Source organism: Anolis sagrei, chromosome 6 (genome assembly GCF_037176765.1).
Source record: "Anolis sagrei isolate rAnoSag1 chromosome 6, rAnoSag1.mat, whole genome shotgun sequence".
In the NCBI taxonomy this organism is placed as follows: domain Eukaryota; kingdom Metazoa; phylum Chordata; class Lepidosauria; order Squamata; family Dactyloidae; genus Anolis; species Anolis sagrei.
Genome location: NC_090026.1, coordinates 43,449,206 through 43,467,245, shown reverse-complemented (window position 1 = coordinate 43,467,245; position 18,040 = coordinate 43,449,206). Strand labels below are relative to the sequence as shown.

The window sequence follows — 18,040 nt, the reverse complement described above, 5'->3', positions numbered from 1 at the left end:
ATTATTATTATTATTATTAGACTAATTCTCCTGGAAAACAGACTGCTCCTTCATGACTATTTATTATGGTACTACAAGTATTTAAGTTCTTCAGTTTCAGTTTAGCACTTTATTATAAAATGTCTCCCAAACAGTTAAGTAGAACGATAAACTCCAATAATTGAGATGAAGCGGATGTTTCTACCAAACAAATTTATTTCCATGTAAAAGCAAGTTACTTGCAATATTTTCAGAAAACCCATTAAGATAATATACTCCCCCCACTCCATGAATCACCAGCCATATTTACACAAGTGTTCACAAAGAAAGAGTGGAGACATACTATTTACATGAAGGGGGAGGGGGTAAAAATGGAAGAACACAACCTTGTAATCTAAGTGGTTCTACCTGAGATTAAAAGGTTTGGCCCTTCGTCACTAATGTCTCTTTACAATACTGGAGGATATAAAATATTGTTATCAATTAAATACATTTGTAGAAATTAAGATTTAATACAGAGCCCTATAAGGTACTAACACACTCTAATTTTGATCGGGAAAACTTGGATTATAGACCATCTTGCTCCATTTCCAAAGTAGATGGGTTTCAAAATTGTTCTTAGTTTATTGGTAGGATTTCAGATTTCGGAGTTGCATTGGATTTCAGTTTTCGGAGTTGCATTGAACACATTTCGCTCCGATATATGCAAAGAAGAATTCCGTAGGGTGCAATGGCAACTCCCTCCACCAACCTTATGTTTTGTATGTGCTGAATACCTATAAACCTGAGCATTCAGCACATATGGAACAGACAGTCTGTATTTACCCTCTCTTTTCCCATTGCAGCCATGCATGGTGTCTCTGACAGACCAGAGATGGAATCTCTTCATGACTGGGTATGGCACAGTGGATGAGGAGCCTATATTTTAGCCCAGTGTTTTTCTCAAACTGTGCTCCTCCGTGTTTTGGATTTTAGCTCCCAGAAATCCCAGCCACCTTACCAACTGAAGTCCAAAACATTTGGAGAACAGTTTGAAAAACTTTGTTTTAGCCTAATGAACATTTCTATCTCACTCAAAGCCCTGCTACTGAACCAAGACAGGTATCAATTTAAAAGCATAGTAAAAATAATTCAGAACATTTGGTTTTGGGACCACAACCACTTTGAAATATCTAACAGGATTATAGTTCCAAGAACCAGTATCTCTTTCAGTAAAATAAGCATTCCATATTGAAAGGACCAATTATATTCCACTGCTTCCCACAGACATCATCCTTGAAAACATAACAGCTCAATGCAAATGATATACAATACCAACAGCTTTTTAAAAGTGTTTCATTTTGCAAACACCATTCATACTGTTGCTGCTAGGACGTAGTAAGCTTTTTCAAAACTTCTGAATAATGAGCTTCCCATTTAGTGAAACATACACTAACTCTCAGAACCCAACTTTCCCAAGTGAAAATAACACTGTGGCAATTAAATAGACCACCACCTACTGTGATCTAAGCTGGCACACAATTAGTCTTGTGCTCTGACTTCATTGTAAGGGACATTACAACACATTTGTGTTTCATAGACCTTTGTGTCTTACATACTCATGACTATTCTCTTACAATAAGAAAGTAATGTAATTTTTGCTGGAAACAATGGAAACAGAAATGGAAGTCATGAAAATTGCAATTTGTGTGTCTTGTGTACATGATACATTGCAGCAGCCTGTTCCATTCTGGTTCACACCAGCTTAGACTTCAAATCTTATCACTACAGTTGTAGTTCAATACATCTAGAAGGGACTACTCTGCAAAAGGTGTGTGTATGTGTGTGTGTGTGTGTGGGGGGGGGGGTTCACAACTAAGAGAATATATGTTGGGCAAATATACTCTGTAATAACTTACTAGATACAAACATTTGGGAGTGCATGGGCCAATGTTATGGACTATATATTTTGTCAATCCTCAATTTAGACACACGGAGCTATGTGTGATCTACTCTGTTCTCTAGAACCTGGACAATATTCACCCTTCCATGCACAGATATTGAAAAGCATGAGGCATCCGCTTTCAGAGACAGATTCATCTGTGCATTACGATCTACAAAGGCTTTGCACATGGGTTATGACAGAGTCATACGTTCCAAATGAGATTCTTAACACTGGCTACTGATGACAAGTGATCAACAAAAAGTTCAAGGATATTTCTTTGCTCATAAGGAAAGGGATCATACATCATATTAGCTACATACATATTCTTGAACTGGTCATTGACCATAATAAAGTGAATTTGAACACATATTCTTTCTCTCTTCTCACTTCTAGTGCAGATATTTTCCATGATGTTCCAGAAAAATCCTCATATCACATAGAAGGAGGCAGTGATAAAGCTGCTCCTTGTGCATTAACTGCCAATGCTTACATTATTTACTCTTTTCTATGTGAGTTCAAGGATCCTATACTTCTGGTGTATAAAGGGCCATGCTGCAGTGCTTCTTCCACAATAGACATGTTACCATTTAATTTAACCGTACTCTCTTCTCTCAAATGTTTATAAACTTATATTTAAAATTACAGCAGCTGAGGAAGTACAAAAATGTCCTGTTCACTGAATTCTGACTAAACCTACCCTTTCCTTTTCTTCCCAAGTTGGGAGAACACAGTAGCAATTGCTACTAAAATACAATACAGAAGACATACATAGAAGAAGACATACATGAAAGCCATCAAACCTTTCATAGGGACGAAGGAAAATGCTTTAAGTCAAATGACTGTTAAGGTTTAACACATGAATATCAGAATACTTCACTTTTTGGGTGACAGTCCCCAAATTGCTAGGTGTTGTACACAGTGTCTATAGCAGATATCATTTTTAACAGGAGATGGTCAGCACCTTAGGGAAGTGGGACATTATTTGGCATGAAATGAATTTGAAAAATTATTTTTCAGTGGAAATACTCTTTAAGGAGGAATCGTAAAATCCACATAAGCTTAAATTTTAAATGCTAATATATATATATTTAAAAAATACACCAAAATGGAACTATTATTGAAACATTCAAAGAAGAATCTGATTCTCCTACAGTGAAATGTTTTTGTATGTGCTCGAGTTTCAGTTCTGGAATACAAATCCAATGTATTTGTTGGAAGCATGTATGTGTATTTATTTACGCTTCCAAGAGCTTTAAAAATAATTCTCTTACTAGAGTAATGCACTGGAAAAGTTTGTCAAATTTGGATTATTTTTCCAAATTTCTAAGTCTAGCCCATTTGAGTGCCATGCACTCATTATTTTAATTTAACCTCCCCCCCCCCCCCCCCCCCCAAATGAAATAGCTCTTTTGTTCTATTCCCCAAATATTTTCAATTTCTTATCAGGGCAATATCCATTAGATCATCATCTTCCTCCCCAATAGAAAAATCAGGGCTGGGCCTGGATGACCTCTCTGATGTAAGAATGGCACTGCTTGTCATAGACAGAGACTGTTCTGAAGAGATGGGAGATTTAGACCAGCTCTCTGGTTTAATGCTGTGAGTTTTCTTTTTGTCTCTTTCTTTGTCACGATCCCTGTCTCGGTCTTTGTCTTTCAGTTTCTTCTTGTCCTTTTTGTGCTTCTTATGCTTTTCTGAACTGTATTCTGGAAGAGGCCTAATTCCATCATCAGAGCTGGGACTGTTTTGATAGGATTTCTCTGCTATAGATGAACCTGATTCACTCTCGCTGTCAATGTTTTGAGGGGTATATGCAGGAGACTTACTGTGGCTGGGAGAACAGCGCTCGTGCTTTGGAGTAGATCCACTTATCAGTGGCGATCCATAGCTTTTGGAAGAGGCCATCTGAGGTCTTAAGCTGTCCCCACCTCCTTCCCCAGGTTTTTGCAAGGTGACTTTGGCTTTAATGCTAGGAGAGCCACCATCATGCTTACTGATGATTATCTTGGCCACTCCAGTGCTTCCAACATTCTTTGAATCGGATGTCTTCTTGGAAGAGTCGGATGAGCCTCCTGAAACAGATACTTTGGATTTTTCCTTGTCACTTCTTTCCCGTTTCCCCTGCAATTCACTTCCAGACAGGTTGTGTTTGGATGACATGGAGTGACTTGAGGAACTGGAACTCTGGATCATCTGTCCATCCATGGAGTCTTCCCCGCCAGGACCACCAGTAACAACACCATGTTTGAGTTTGTCAATGACAGCAGTTAAAGATGGCTTTTTGTTTCGGCTTGGAGACTTGCCTTTGGAACTTCCATGCTGATTCTGAGAGGAGGACATGGAAGAACTTCCAGATGAAAAGGAAGATGAAGATCCTGTTGAAGAATTTGAAGAAGGGGGTGCCTTCTGGGACATGGAACTGGAGGATCCCATCCCTGAAGAGGACTTCATGCTGGAGCTTGATCCTGTCCCAGACATGTGCGAGCCTCCAGAACCGGAACTAATTGGGGACTTTGCTTTAGATGACGGGGGAGTGCCTGGAACGGGTTTCATCGGAGAGGCCAGCTTGTCAGAACCGCCCGAGGGTCTAGAATGAGAAGGAGAAATGTTTGGTTTACTCATGGAAGGGTTCATAAGCGATGAAGGCTTCCCTTGAGGTTTGATCTTGGTACCTCCAGAGCCGCTGCTCAGGCCGTGTTTTGTGATGGGGGAGGACCCAGGCTTGCCCACTGATTGGGTGGAGCTTTTGGACTGACCTGATCCAGAGCCGCCTTGGCCCGAGTAGAGGCTGCTGCTCATCTTGGACCCGGAAGACCCATCCGACTTGCTGCTCTTTATTTTGCCGGAAGCCGATGAGGAAGACGAAGACGAGGAAGATGACGACGAGGAGGAGGACGAGGAGGATGAAGAATGGCTGTGATGACTTTTGCTGCTCAAAGAAGACACTGAGCCGCTGCTTGTGTACTGCCCATGGGAGGGTTTGCCAACAGTCACTGTTCCCTTGGGGATCTGGATAGTGATTTTGGGGATGGGAGGAGTAGCTACCCCAGGGGGTGTCTGAGATCTGCCTGAACTTCCAGGAGATTTTGAGCCACCTGTGCTTGTTGGTGGGGTGAAAGGCCTGGTGGATGAACTATGAGAGGGAGATTTGCCTTCTGGCTCTACTTTCCTCCGTTTCTGAACCTTTTCTTTACTTTTCCCATCACTGGATGGGGTGCGGCTGCGTTTTCCACCCTTGCCATCCATCCCAGGGCCCGTTAAAGAACTCCCAGATCCATTGCCCTCTTTGACCCGCTTCTGTGACTTTTCCTTCCCCAAATCTCCTGTGCTCAGTAAGGGACTCTGACTTCCACTATGATGCTCCATGACATCAGAGGCTCCCAGAGCTTTGCTGGCAGCTGTGATAATACTAAAGTCGACTGTGTCCGTTTGGCTACTTGCCTTGAACTTACTCTCCCCTCCATCTCCCCCCAGCACTTGAACACCCAGAGTACTTATCGTTTGTGGTGCAAAACCTTTGAAGTCATCAGCATCTCCACTCTGGCTGCTATCATCAAAATACTCTTCTCCAAAGCCACTCTGGCTCTGACTGTTTAGGAGATCAGGGTTGAAATCAACGCCATCGGGAAAAAACTGATTTGAAGAGTCACTGTTGGGGCTCACAGTAGCATCAGCAATCAAGTCAGCTGGATCGGTGTATGGGTTGTCACTGTTGTTTGACTGAAAAACATCAGGATCAAACAGGGCACTTTGAGAGTGCCCTGAACTGGATGAGTCCCTTACTGGTGTTCCCATAGGATGACAGTCTTCACTGGTGCTTGGTAGCTTGGATGCTTCCTCTGCTATGTCGGAAAGGATATCTGTGACATCAGGACCAATGCTATCTGAACTGGAGAGCCGAACCATCCTCTGAATGCTGGGCTGGGCATGGGATATTGACTGTGGATAGGTTGTGGGTGGAGTGCTGCACTGACTGGGTGCTGGAGTGATATGGGGAGTATCTAAAGTGTCAGTGGTCATATTGACATCGAAGATGGGGTTCTGTGAATCAACATCCATGGAGAACAGCTCTCTCTGGAAATCATCTTCAGTCTGATGTTTAGGTTTCTCCACTAGGACACGTGACTTTTTCTTCTTTTGCTTGTTGGACCCTGGTCCCATTTCCATCCTAGGAGAACCAGAAGAGGAATTCTGTCTCTCAAGTGGACTGCTCCCATACAAAGTGGAGAAATCTTGAGCTGGATTGTCCTTCAGCAGGTTCATGAGCATAGGATGGTTCTTGGTGTTGCTTGCAGGAGATGACACAGGGGGAGGTGTGTGGTGTGGGGGAGTGGGGCTGGAGCCAATGGTGGAGCCCACATTTCCAGTGATTTGTAGCAAGCTTGTAAGAATGGGATTTTGTGACACTTTGCTGAAGTCCTCCCCATGGCCCACTGAATCATGCCGTTCTTTGATGCCCATGCTCATGGTGAACAAAGTGGAGATGGGACCCCCAGGGAATGTGCTGGTTGGGGTGGTGGTGCCACTCATGGGGTTGTTGCCTGTGGTCATGCCATAACCTGGGCTGCTAGCAGGGGGCAGGTTCTTCTTAACCATGTCTTCAACTGTCTCAGCAATTAGGGACAAGGCTGGTGTATCCGCCTGGATTGTCTCTGCCTTTCTCCGAATAGCTCTCATGGTCACAGGAATTGACATGCATCTGCAAGACATGAGATGCAGAAAAATTAACTTAGTATCATCATTACTCAGTAAATGTTCAAAGATACTGAACCAATGTATAGAGCCCTAGGGCTTTCCCCCCTAAACATAAGGTGAAGAACAATATATACAGATTTTAAATACAGGAAAAGTAAATACAATGTTCAAGACATGACACTGGTTTCTTGTGGGAAGAGGCAGAACACTCTATTTTAGCATCCCCTCCTCCACTTCATCCTTCCTGTGAATGCCCTCTTGCTTCCCTTCTCTTCATTCAACGAACAGAAAAAATAATGTGTAAAAAATGTACATGAAATTCATAAAATACTCTGCAAAATTTTCTCCAATTAACAGTGGGAGAAAATAAAATATAGAATATATGGAGTTTGCCTTTTATATGTATATTCCCCACCAATAAAACACAAATTCAAAGCTAAGACAAATTAATTCAGATCCACATAAATTTGAGCAATGTATTCATTTTATTGTTTTTCCAGGGAGGAAGCATATTATCTGGAAGAGATGGAAGACTTTTTAAGATTGATTTTACTAATCATATACTTATAGCAGGTATCATTTCAGTCAAAGTGTGCATAAGGTATGTGGCACAATGGGTTAAACCCTTTTGCTGGCAGGACTGCTGACCAACAGGTTGGTGGTTTGAATCTGGGGAGCAGGGTGAGCTCCTTTCTCAGCTCTAGCTTCCCATGCGGGGAGATGAGAGAAACCTCCCACAGGATGGTAAAACATCAAACATCTGGGTGTCCCCGGGCAACGTCCTTGCAGACGGCCAATTCTCTCACACCAGAAGCGACTTGCAGTTTCTCAAGTCGCTCCTGACACAAAAAAAGTGTATATTTGCAGGGAAGAATTGATATCTTTTTTACAATGTCATAGGCATTCATAGCCAACTGAAAATAGCAAAATAAAAATTCATATATTGTCACATAACTGTGCATACATTACAGACACTTTTCCCCCTAAAAGTGACATCTGTAAAGGAGAAACTATTCTCTTTCTCCACCCATGGTTAAACAATAGGCTCAGATAACTGCTGTTGGGGGAATGAAAAATGATTTAAAGGAGGAACATGCTGTGAAGGTGCAAACTTAAGAACAATTAAGCTTTTCCAAACAGGCTGACCTTAAACGCTCGACTTAAAGAACACACCTTCAAAGATTGCACAGCTAGAAGTGTCAGGAAATCAGCGTGTGGCTACACAAAGTGCAGCAACCTGACCCATTTCCAAGAATATTTAATGAGAAAGAGATGTGGAAAGCTAGACCATTTTTTTAATGCTTCAAACCATCCTAAGAATTATCGGTTACAAACTGATTACTGAAAAATAGTATAGATAACTTGAGGCAATCCTGGCTGGAAGGTGAGGTTGGATTACTGAATTTTCAAATGATTAAATACTTCTTGTCCTGAACTTCTGAAGAAATTAGGTAAAATTAAGGCATGATTCCATTATTGTAGAAGGATAAGACACAGCTTTTCTTCTTTAGCAAGGCACAGTTTCTGCTACTGAGAATTTGCTATTATTAAATCTACTGCCACCATGAAAAAATAGAATGCAAGAAACAGAATACCTTGCATGAACGAATTTTGCATTAGAGAAACTACCTCTGAACCTCTCCCTTCATCAAACTTTCATTTAAGTACACCTCCGAATAATTGGGTTTATATTTAACTCACAGTCTTCAAAGATCAGCTTTTGTTCTAGCTTAAGAAGCATGACGTACCTTTGAACAACTTTAGCAATGAAGTCATCTGTGCAGATGAGTGCATCCGAGAGCCCTTTATACAATTTGCAGTTCACATGGGTAGAGTCTTGTACATCCATTACCACTGAAAAATAGAAGGTTCACAAGTAGGGTGTTTAATTTCAAATACATAACTCCATCCATCCCTTATTCTGACAACCCCTGGTCAAACATAGGCAACTCACCACAAACTAAAGAGTCATTTACAGGGTGCTGAAATGAGACACTGAAACAGGAGTCAGAAAGAGGACAGACTTCAAACTGGAGGATGCCAGGAGTATCTGAAAATAAACAAAGAATAAACTCATTTATCAAATACCTATTACGGACCCTCTCCCGTGAATCTGCCTAGTCTCCTCTGTTGTTTTAATGTATGCATGCAAACCATTTTTAGCTGATGCTTGGGAAGCACTGGGCTCCCCGGTGGTGCAGTGGGTTAAACAGCTGAACTTCCTGACTGAAAGGTTGACAATTTGAATCCGGGGAGTGCGGTGAGCTCCCTCTGTTAGGCCCAGTTTCTGCCAACCTAGCAGTTTGAAAACATGCAAATGTGAGTAGACCAATAGGTACTGCTTCTGCGGGAAGGTAATGGCGCTCCATGCAGTCATGCTGGCCACACGACCTTGGAGGCGTCTACGGACAACGCTGGCTCTGCGGCTTAGAAATGGAGATGAGTATCACCCCTCAGAATCGCACACAACTAGACTTAATGTCAGGGGAAACCTTTACCTACTTTGGGAAGCACTATATAACAGAATTTGAGTGCCTCAATTTCAACCTCCCCACTTGTTTATTCATTTATCATAGATTTTTCCCCCTTTTGTCCTCATTACACCTTGCACAACTCAACTGCTCTTAGATACAATCAAAACAAACAATACTCTTGTGGAGATTCGAACAAAACACCCAGCCAGACCTTTCCTGATCTTTGCACCAGATCTATGTTATTGTTTACACAGAGACAGGTCACCTTTTTATTCTTGAAATCAAACCTGTGCAGACAAAGCAAAAAGCCACGTCTGAAGTAGCACGGCATCTGTGTTTATTCCTCTCACTTGAACACAATTTCACAATCATTTGGGACCCAGGCAGATATGTCCTTTTGACTAAAGCACATTGGCTAATGTGTATTTGAGATGTGGAAATCCCAAGCTCAAACTTTATAAACTTAACAGGCAAAAAAGCCATTCTAATTCAGCTGAACCCATCCCAGAGATATTCTGAGGAAAACATGAGAGATCCCCACATATACTACTTTACAATGAAGAAAATGGGACAGCGACACGACAAAGATACATGTGGTTTGATTTGGTTTAAATACAATAACATTATCTTCTGAAGTGCTTAAGCCACATACATGCTACAGATGTTCCATTATTTCTATTTGTAATAAATTTCTTTATAGTAATAAATGAAGTATCTGAACCTATACATGTTTCACCAGGGAAACAGAACTGAACATAGACATTAAAACAAAGGTGAGGAATATGTGGTCAACACTGAGCAGCTAGCACACCTAGGTTTAAGAGATGATGGTAGATGGAATTCAGCACCATCTAAAGGGCCATACATTCTGTTCATTGAAGGCTGGAGTAGCATCACAACATGCATATTAGAACTACTTGTGAATGGTAGAAGACAGAAGTATCCAAAGCAGTACATCCTAATGAATGCTGGTATAATTATATCACTGTATTTATTTCCCATCTTTCATTTGTCTAAGATGAACACGGCAGCAACTGTGGCAGCAGGAGTGAGGATCATGTAGCCCTTCAGATCTTGCTGGACTGCAATCCCTGGATAGGGTTGATGGTATTTTGACTAGAAGGCTGCATGCTTCTTGCCTCAGTCTGTATAAATCTACAATGCACATCATCAAGGTCTTTAGAAAGACTTCAAACAACGTACCATATTTTTTGGTGTAGTAGACAACTTTTTAGGCCTGGAAAATCTTATTAAAAGTCAGTAGTTGTCTAGTACGACGGGTATAAAATTAAAATAATAATAATTAAAAGGAAAAAAAATAAAATACAACTACCTTAGGAGGGAGGGAGGGTACGGGGGGCAGGAGCGGCAGGCTGTATTGCCATGGGGACCGGCCGGGGGTGATCACCCGCTGGGCTGTCCCCGCAGCCTCCACTGCTCTCCCTCCTCTAATGTCATGGCCCTCCTCTGCCCCTGACGCTCACCTCCTTTGAAGGCCACTGGGCTCCTTTAGGCCCAAGGAAGCGCCATCAGACAGCTCTCAGCAGCCCTGGCGGGGCATGCCTGGGATGTGCTCGCTGAGGCATTCTAGGAGCCAGAATGCCTCAACGAGCACATCCCAGGCATGCTGCTGCCGGGGCTGCAGGGAGACGTCGCCCGAAGGCGCTTCTTTGCACCTCCAGATAACAACCAGCAGCCCCTGGCGGCGATGTGCTCGCTGAGGCATTCTGAGAGCCATAGGAGTCAGGGAACTATGGCTCCCAGAATGCCTCAGTGAGCACATCTTAGGCACGCTGCTGCCGGGGCTGCAGGGAGTCGTCGTCTGAGAGCCGCAGGAGCTGCCAGGTCTGCTGGGAGTCATCCAAAGGCGTTTCTTTGCGCCTTCAGACAACGACTCCCTGCAGCCCCAGCAGCAGTGTGCCTGAGTTGTGCTAACTGAGGCATTCTGGGAGCCGTAGTTCCCTGACTCCTACGGCTCCCTGAATGCCTCAGCAAGCACATCCCAGTCACGCTGCCAGGGCTGCTGGAAGTCGTCTTCCAGAGGCGCTTCTTTGGGCCTAAGGCGAGACCAGTGGCCTTCGGTGGAGGTGAGCAGCGGGGCGGAAGAGGGCCTTGAAAGTAGAATGGGTAGAGCGGCGACAGAGTCATCGTAAACGGCGAGTATATCCCTAACTCTGTATTTTGTGTTGAAAAGTGGGGGGAATCGTCTTATACCCCCAGTCGCCTTGTATGCCGGAAAGTACGGTACTTTGGGGCAGAACTTACCTTCTTTTAAGACTGTTCGCTTGACACAGCTGCCTATCAGTGTGTTGTAAGCTACCTGATGTCTAATCATATTGAGGATAAGAGGAACCCGACTAGGATGATGGAAAGCAATTTTGCTAAGCAGGGTTCCTTGAAGGCTCCGGCCATCTGGCAAAGGGGCATCTTTATTGATGAAGTAGCAGTGCTGTTGTCCTGGCAGAGCCTGATAGAGAAAAACGCAAACTCACTATTAGTAAGATATGGATGAATACTATAAAAGCATATGCAACCCAGGTGTTGCAAATCAATTATTTCTGAGGGAATAAAAGGTTGTATTTCTCTAATATTTCAAGTACATACTTGTTATTAATGCATGAAGTTTAAATTCAGCTCAAGCCCTTTCCCATCCAAGCCACCCGTGATGGTGGAAAGTGGATTTAACAACATTATACACCCAGAACACAGAATTACCATATATATTCGAATATAAGCCTAATATAAGACAAAAACACCAAATTTTACCACAAAAAACTGGGAAAATTTATTGACTTGAGTAAAAGCCGAGGGTGGGAAATGCAGGATGTATTGGTAAATTTCAAAATAAAAATAGATACCAATAAAATTACATTAATTGAGGCATCAGCAGGTTAAATGTTTTTGAATATTTAAAACTGTAATTTAAGATAAGACTGTCCAACTCTGACTAAACCATTATTCTTACCTTCTTCAATGTAAATGTGCTTATTGTATCCCTCCAATAATAGAGTAAAAAAATAAATGTAATAAAAATAAACATTGAGTAAAATAATGGAAATCTACATCTATATTTATATGTCTATATTTGTATGTGTATGTATGTATGTATGTATGTATGTGGCAGCTTTCTGACTAGCTGCCACTTTCACAGGCAACTGCGACCCCCATGAAAGATGGATCTGGACCAAATTTGGCACACAGAACCCCCATGACCCACTTTACATTGTAGTGTGGTTTGGTGAAGGATGGATCAGGGATGATGGAGTTTGCAGTACTTTCCATCGTTTTGGATCCCACAGACCACTACAACCCCCAGCAATGTTGGACCAGGACCAAACTTGGCACAAAGAGCCCCAATGACCCACTTTACATCCCGGTGCAGTTTGGGAGAGGATGGACCATGGATGATGGGATTTGCAGTACCTTCACTCACTTCCGGAGACCACTGTGACACACACCAATGACTGATCAATACCAAACTTGGCACACAGAGCCCCCATAAACCACTCTACATCTTGGTGCTGTTTGGAAAAGTTTGGACCATGGATGATGGGACTTGCAATGCCTTCACTCACTTCCTGAGACCACTGCGACCCACACCAATGACAGATCAAGATCAAACTTGACACACAGATCCCCCATGACGACTCTACATCCTGGTGCGGATTGGAAGAGTTTGGACCATGGATGATGGAGCTTGCAGTATCTTCATTCACTTTTTGAGACCACTGCAACCCACACCAATGACTGATCAAACTTGGCACACAGAGCTCCCATGACATGCTCTACATCCTGGGATGGTTTGGAGGAGGATTGCTCATGGACAATGGGACATGCATATGGGAGTTGTAATTCACCTGCACCCACTAAACCTAGCTGACATTGGATCTAGACTAAACTTGGAGCACAGACAAACACTGCCTTTCTGAAATAACCCGGACCCCGCCGGGTCCCCAAGCTGGTGTAATAATAAATGTAAAAATAGAGTAAAATAATAAATCTATTAAAAATAATAAGAGTAAAATAATGTAAATGTAATAATAAGAAGAATAAAAATAAAATAATAAAAGTAATAATAAGAATAATAACAACAGAGTAAAATAATAAATAACTTCAATTCGAGTATAAGTCGAGGGTGGCTTTGTCAGACTAAAAAAGGGCTGAAAAACCGGCTTATACTCAAGTATATATGGTATGTTACCCCTGCAACAGCTGAGACAATGAGAATTAAGTGGGTAGCGTAAATGGCTATAAGATTTCAGGCAAAATATATGGATTCAAGGCTGTTGAACTGTAGAATGAAGATGAATGAAAAAGAGACAAGATGATGGAGAGAGAAGGAATTAGCTTGTAAAAAGCTCTAAAACAGTAAAATTTCTTTGAAGAAAGCATGGGGTCACTGGGGTAAATACCATAAAGTTAAAAACCCACTCCCACAACATGTCCCTCAAACAATTTACCAATGAAATATTGAGGCTGGAGGCATTAGAATAATAGCAGGAAATAAAAAGGGGGGGGGGGGAGAGAATATTGAAGAGTCCCAAACACCACTCCTATTGTACGAAAACCGAAGCCTTGAGAAGCAACAACCTTGCTCCACCTCTTTCCTCTGGTTGCTCGTATATGTCTTATTTAAGTTTCCTTTTGCGTTCTGAAACCTAGAGTAGGTGATGTTTTCAATCTGTATTGAGGTGAGGTCAGAGAAGGGAGTCATGCATTCTCTAACCATGTAGATTGTATTAATTCTATAGTTAAATCCTAACTATTCTGGAAGAGAGTATGATTCAACTATAGGATTAATCATAAATGGAAAATGATTCTTATATTCTCATTCTCCACTTAATAACTTACTGCATAGAAGCGCATATTGTGGTTCAATGATCCAGCATCTTGCTCCTTGGACAGCTCAAACTGAGTAATCAGCTCATATAAGGGGACATATGTGGGTGGGGTGTCAAACAGTGGTATGCCTGAGGATTGGGTGTGGGGAGAGAGAAAGAGAGAGAAAGAGAGAGAGACCATGAGCACAATTTTTAATGCAACGATTTCTCAATAAAGGAGAGGTTTACTGCACTGTGGAGCTATTGTAAGGATCCAAAAAATTCTCATCTTTAATACATTTGCATATTCCTGTTTAATAAGGATGACTGATTTATTAATGTTAATACAAACCAATGTGGTCTTATGGTGGCATGCTGCCTCTGGAAGACACTGGTTCAAACTTCTGGAATTCCACAAATTTACACTAGACGGTGTACGCAAGAGGCAAGCTTGTGGGTTAAAATGCTTCCCTTTCTGTTTCCTATTCTTATGATCAGGTACCGTGATGAGATATCCCTCCCTGAGACCTTGTAAGGATGAATGCAAATAACTGCAGTACTAAAAGAAGTGAGCTAAAACGTTGATAGAGAAATCCAGCTGCGTACTAAGAAAACACATATATTCATCCTTCACCAATAATGCTTTGTCACATCTGCCCCCAAAACTCAAATCTATCAGAGAGAATCATGGAATCCTCCAGATGTTGCTGGACTCTAAACTCCAGCAGTTCTAGCCAGTAGGTTAGGAGTGGTTGTCCCAAAATATCTGTGAGGCTGCATGATTATATTCAATTAAGATATTTTTTAAATACAAAGAAAAGAGAGATTGAGAGAACACTAGCAAAATTAGCATAAATTGGCCACAGAAGGTATAGGAGGAAAACAGATGGGGCAAGCATCTTTCTTCATTATTATCATAAAACTCTACTCCAATTGTATCCTTTTCCAGGTTAACATACGTGCATCCAATCACCACAAGCAGTACTATTTGCTTTATTTAAAAAAGAGAGAAAGAGGAAACAGGTAGAAAGATCAAGAGAAACTTGATCTGGACAAATACATAAACAACATATGGTCATAGCTTTGTAAAAACTAGAAAAAGATTGTTAGAATGTGAAAAAAAAGAGTTGACTGTCGCCCTCTGGGTGTCAAGATGTGGCACTAAGCAAAAATCCTTACTTGAAATCATGACCAACCTGTGCAGTTCTGAAGTTTCTGAATGAAACCTCGAGATACTGGAATAGGTCTTGGAAATTTCAAGAAGAAGCAAGCTGGCAAATCAACACTATTAGCACTAGTGATTGAGGAGAAGGAGGGTGTCCTGAAAGAGAAAGGATTGACAACAGTATTATATTTATAATCACCCCAAAGCATTTGCAAGTCTATGGCTTGTAAAAAGATACCCATGTAAGACATTTCCTAATAGGGGTTGAAAAACGCTGTGATCTATTAACTTTAGGAAGGGTTATCCAACTATCTTATTCATGTTTTTCTGTGACCGTGAACTATGAATGCTCTTTAGGTTAGAAATGTGGAATATAAAATTTTAATGTGTTGTCAAAGGCTTTCATGGCCAGAATCACTGGGTTGCTGTGAGTTTTCCGGGCTGTATGGCCATGTTCCAGAAGCATTTTCTCCTGACATTTCACCCACATCTATGGCAGGCCTCCTCAGACGTTGAGGGGTCAGTTGGAAACTAGGCAAGTGAGGTTTATATATCTGTGGAATGTCCAGGGTGGGAGAAAGAATTCTTGTTTGCTTGAGGCAAGTGTGAATGTTGCAGTTGGCCACCTTGATTAGCATTTAATGGCCTTGCAGCTTCAAAACCTAGCTGGTTACTACCTGGGCAATCTACCATGTCAGACTACACAGAGAAGCCATTGAAATCCACAAGCATGTGGACAATGTTAACAGAAAAAAAGAAACTATGAATATGAACAAAATCTAGCTACCAGTATTAAAAAAAATCTAAAATCACGACGGTAAATAAAGAGCAACACTCAAAAAGCAGAGAAATTCCAGAAAAGGATAAATCAGGGCCAGCTAACACCTCCCAACAAAGGATTCTCCCAGGCAGCAACCAGCCACGCTTCGAAGCTGCAAGGCCATTAAATGCTAATCAAGCTGGCCAATTACAACATTCACACTTGCATCAAGCAGACAATAGTTCTTTCTCCCACCCTGGACATTCCACATATATATAAACCTCACTTTATATGTGGGCGAAACATCAGGAGAGAATGCTTCTGTAACATGGCCATACAGCCAGAAAGCTCAAAGCAACTCTATTAAATTTGATAGCAAATAAAGTCCATTAGTTGGTACTGCATCCTCAGGAGTCTGTTGCTGCATGAGCTAAACAAATAGAGCAAATAATAATAAATAAATAAGTCATAAAAAAATTATTTGTACCCCACCACCATTTTCCCAAAGGGACTCAGGGCGGCTCACAGAAGCACTTAAAAAAATACATAAGCATATAAAACAACAACATAAAACAATGAACACACATAAATCCCCATCTAATAAAATTATAAAATTAATAAAACGCAGTAAAATCTGCGAATAAGATTGGCTGTCTACATTTAACAATCTAAAATACCGGTTTGAAGCAATCACTAAGTCCTCAAATCTGACTATAAATTCAACCAAAAAAGCAATCTAATACACTTGCAGGTAATATACTATGAGCACATTCCAACATAATGGAAGGCATCAGATTCCCATTTAAACTCACATGACAAGTATATATTTCACATTTGAGCCACAATGATTTCAGTGACCTTAAATATATTTCTTTCTGTTGAATTGGCCTGAATTAAGCAATTCAGCCCTCATTGTTTCTGCCTACTTATCATCCACAGATCAAATTACAGTACAGTCTCGCTTATCCGACATTCTGTCTTATCTGACACTCTTATCGGATGTCTCCCTTTTCCTCCAGCATTTTCCCCAACTTTCTCTCAATTTCGAATAAGTGAAAAAGGCAAGACAAGGAGGATGAAGAGGGAAGAAATGGGGAAGAAGCAGGACCGGAAATGGAAGTGTCCTCCCTCCTTCCTCTGTGATTCCCACGCTCCTCTTCTAATGGGCCGCTTTAGCCCCGAGGCCTTAACCCTTTGAGTCCCTGTTGTTAGTATTCTAGGTGTCTAGCGCTGCGTCGGTAACAGCAGGAGAATCCGTATTATCCGACATTTTGTTTATCCAACGGTTCTGCCGGCCGGTTTATGTCGGATAAGCAAGACTCTACTGTATTACTAAAAAAAAAAAAAAGCATATAAGCTGAGAAAATCAACTGTAAAGAAGAAAACAATTTCACATTTTGTCCACCTCTGCTCACCTTAAGGAATTATTTTAATCCATGACAGTATCTGTTATAAACTTACAAACTGTGCTTCTTTCTTACCCTTTGTTATCCACAGGATGAGACCCCATAATCAGAGGAGCAATTGGAAGCTTGTTCATAGTCAAAGTTCCTTCAATTGTAACATATACATTCATGCCCAAGTTTCGAGGAACTGAAAGAGAGTAAAAAATATTCAAAAACGTGTAGTTCAAAACACGAACTATATAGCAAAGAGTTAGAAACTGGATACTGCACAATGTGTGTACTCTGAAATCTTCAAAAGAGATATATGAAGTTTCTGCTTCCGTGAAGAATAATATCCTTAGATAAGCTATGTTTCTCACTTATTACAGCAGAGAAAACTAGGCCAAATAGGCTCTTCCTCTAGTTTTCGTGCATGAAAACCTGCTCATTCAGGTCCTGGCTGGCACCAACAGAAGCCTTAACAGTTCATGTTCACATCTTTCCATTTTACTTCTCAAGTTTGAAACAACAGCAGGTTGCAACGCAGTTGGAACTACAGAGGGAGAAAATGAATGCACTGGGAAGTAAGATGGTGCACTGAGCTATTACTGTTTGGTGTTCAAGTTGTTTCCTACTTATGGTGACCCTAAGCCAAAGTTTTCACAGGGTTTTCATGGTAGGATTTGTTTACAAGGGGTTTGCCTCTGCTTTACACTGAGTCTGAGAGAATGCAACCAGTTCAATTACTGTTACCCCAAGCAAACTGCCCAATTCATAGTTTGGAATTGACGTGGAAGATGGATATGAGAAGTTCACCAAAAATCCTCCCTCAATATAG

At 41.4% G+C, this 18,040-nt stretch overlaps 1 protein-coding gene across 3 annotated transcripts in view; it reads right to left on the bottom strand.

Annotated features, from left to right (window-relative positions):
* Positions 1-3,285: 3,285 nt before the first annotated feature.
* Positions 3,286-18,040, bottom strand: part of MED1 (mediator complex subunit 1) — a 28,044-nt gene continuing 13,289 nt past the window's right edge. For 2 of the 3 annotated variants that reach the window (XM_060781080.2, XM_067470044.1), the window contains exons 11-17: positions 17,299-17,410; positions 15,089-15,213; positions 13,924-14,042; positions 11,338-11,539; positions 8,553-8,648; positions 8,347-8,452; positions 3,286-6,602 (exon numbers count right to left, since the gene is read on the bottom strand). In XM_060781080.2, coding sequence (XP_060637063.2) covers positions 3,335-6,602; positions 8,347-8,452; positions 8,553-8,648; positions 11,338-11,539; positions 13,924-14,042; positions 15,089-15,213; positions 17,299-17,410 — 4,028 coding nt within the window. In that variant the 3' untranslated portion in view covers positions 3,286-3,334. The remainder of the gene's footprint in view (positions 6,603-8,346; positions 8,453-8,552; positions 8,649-11,337; positions 11,540-13,923; positions 14,043-15,088; positions 15,214-17,298; positions 17,411-18,040) is intronic. The other variant, XM_060781081.2, reaches the window with a different exon arrangement.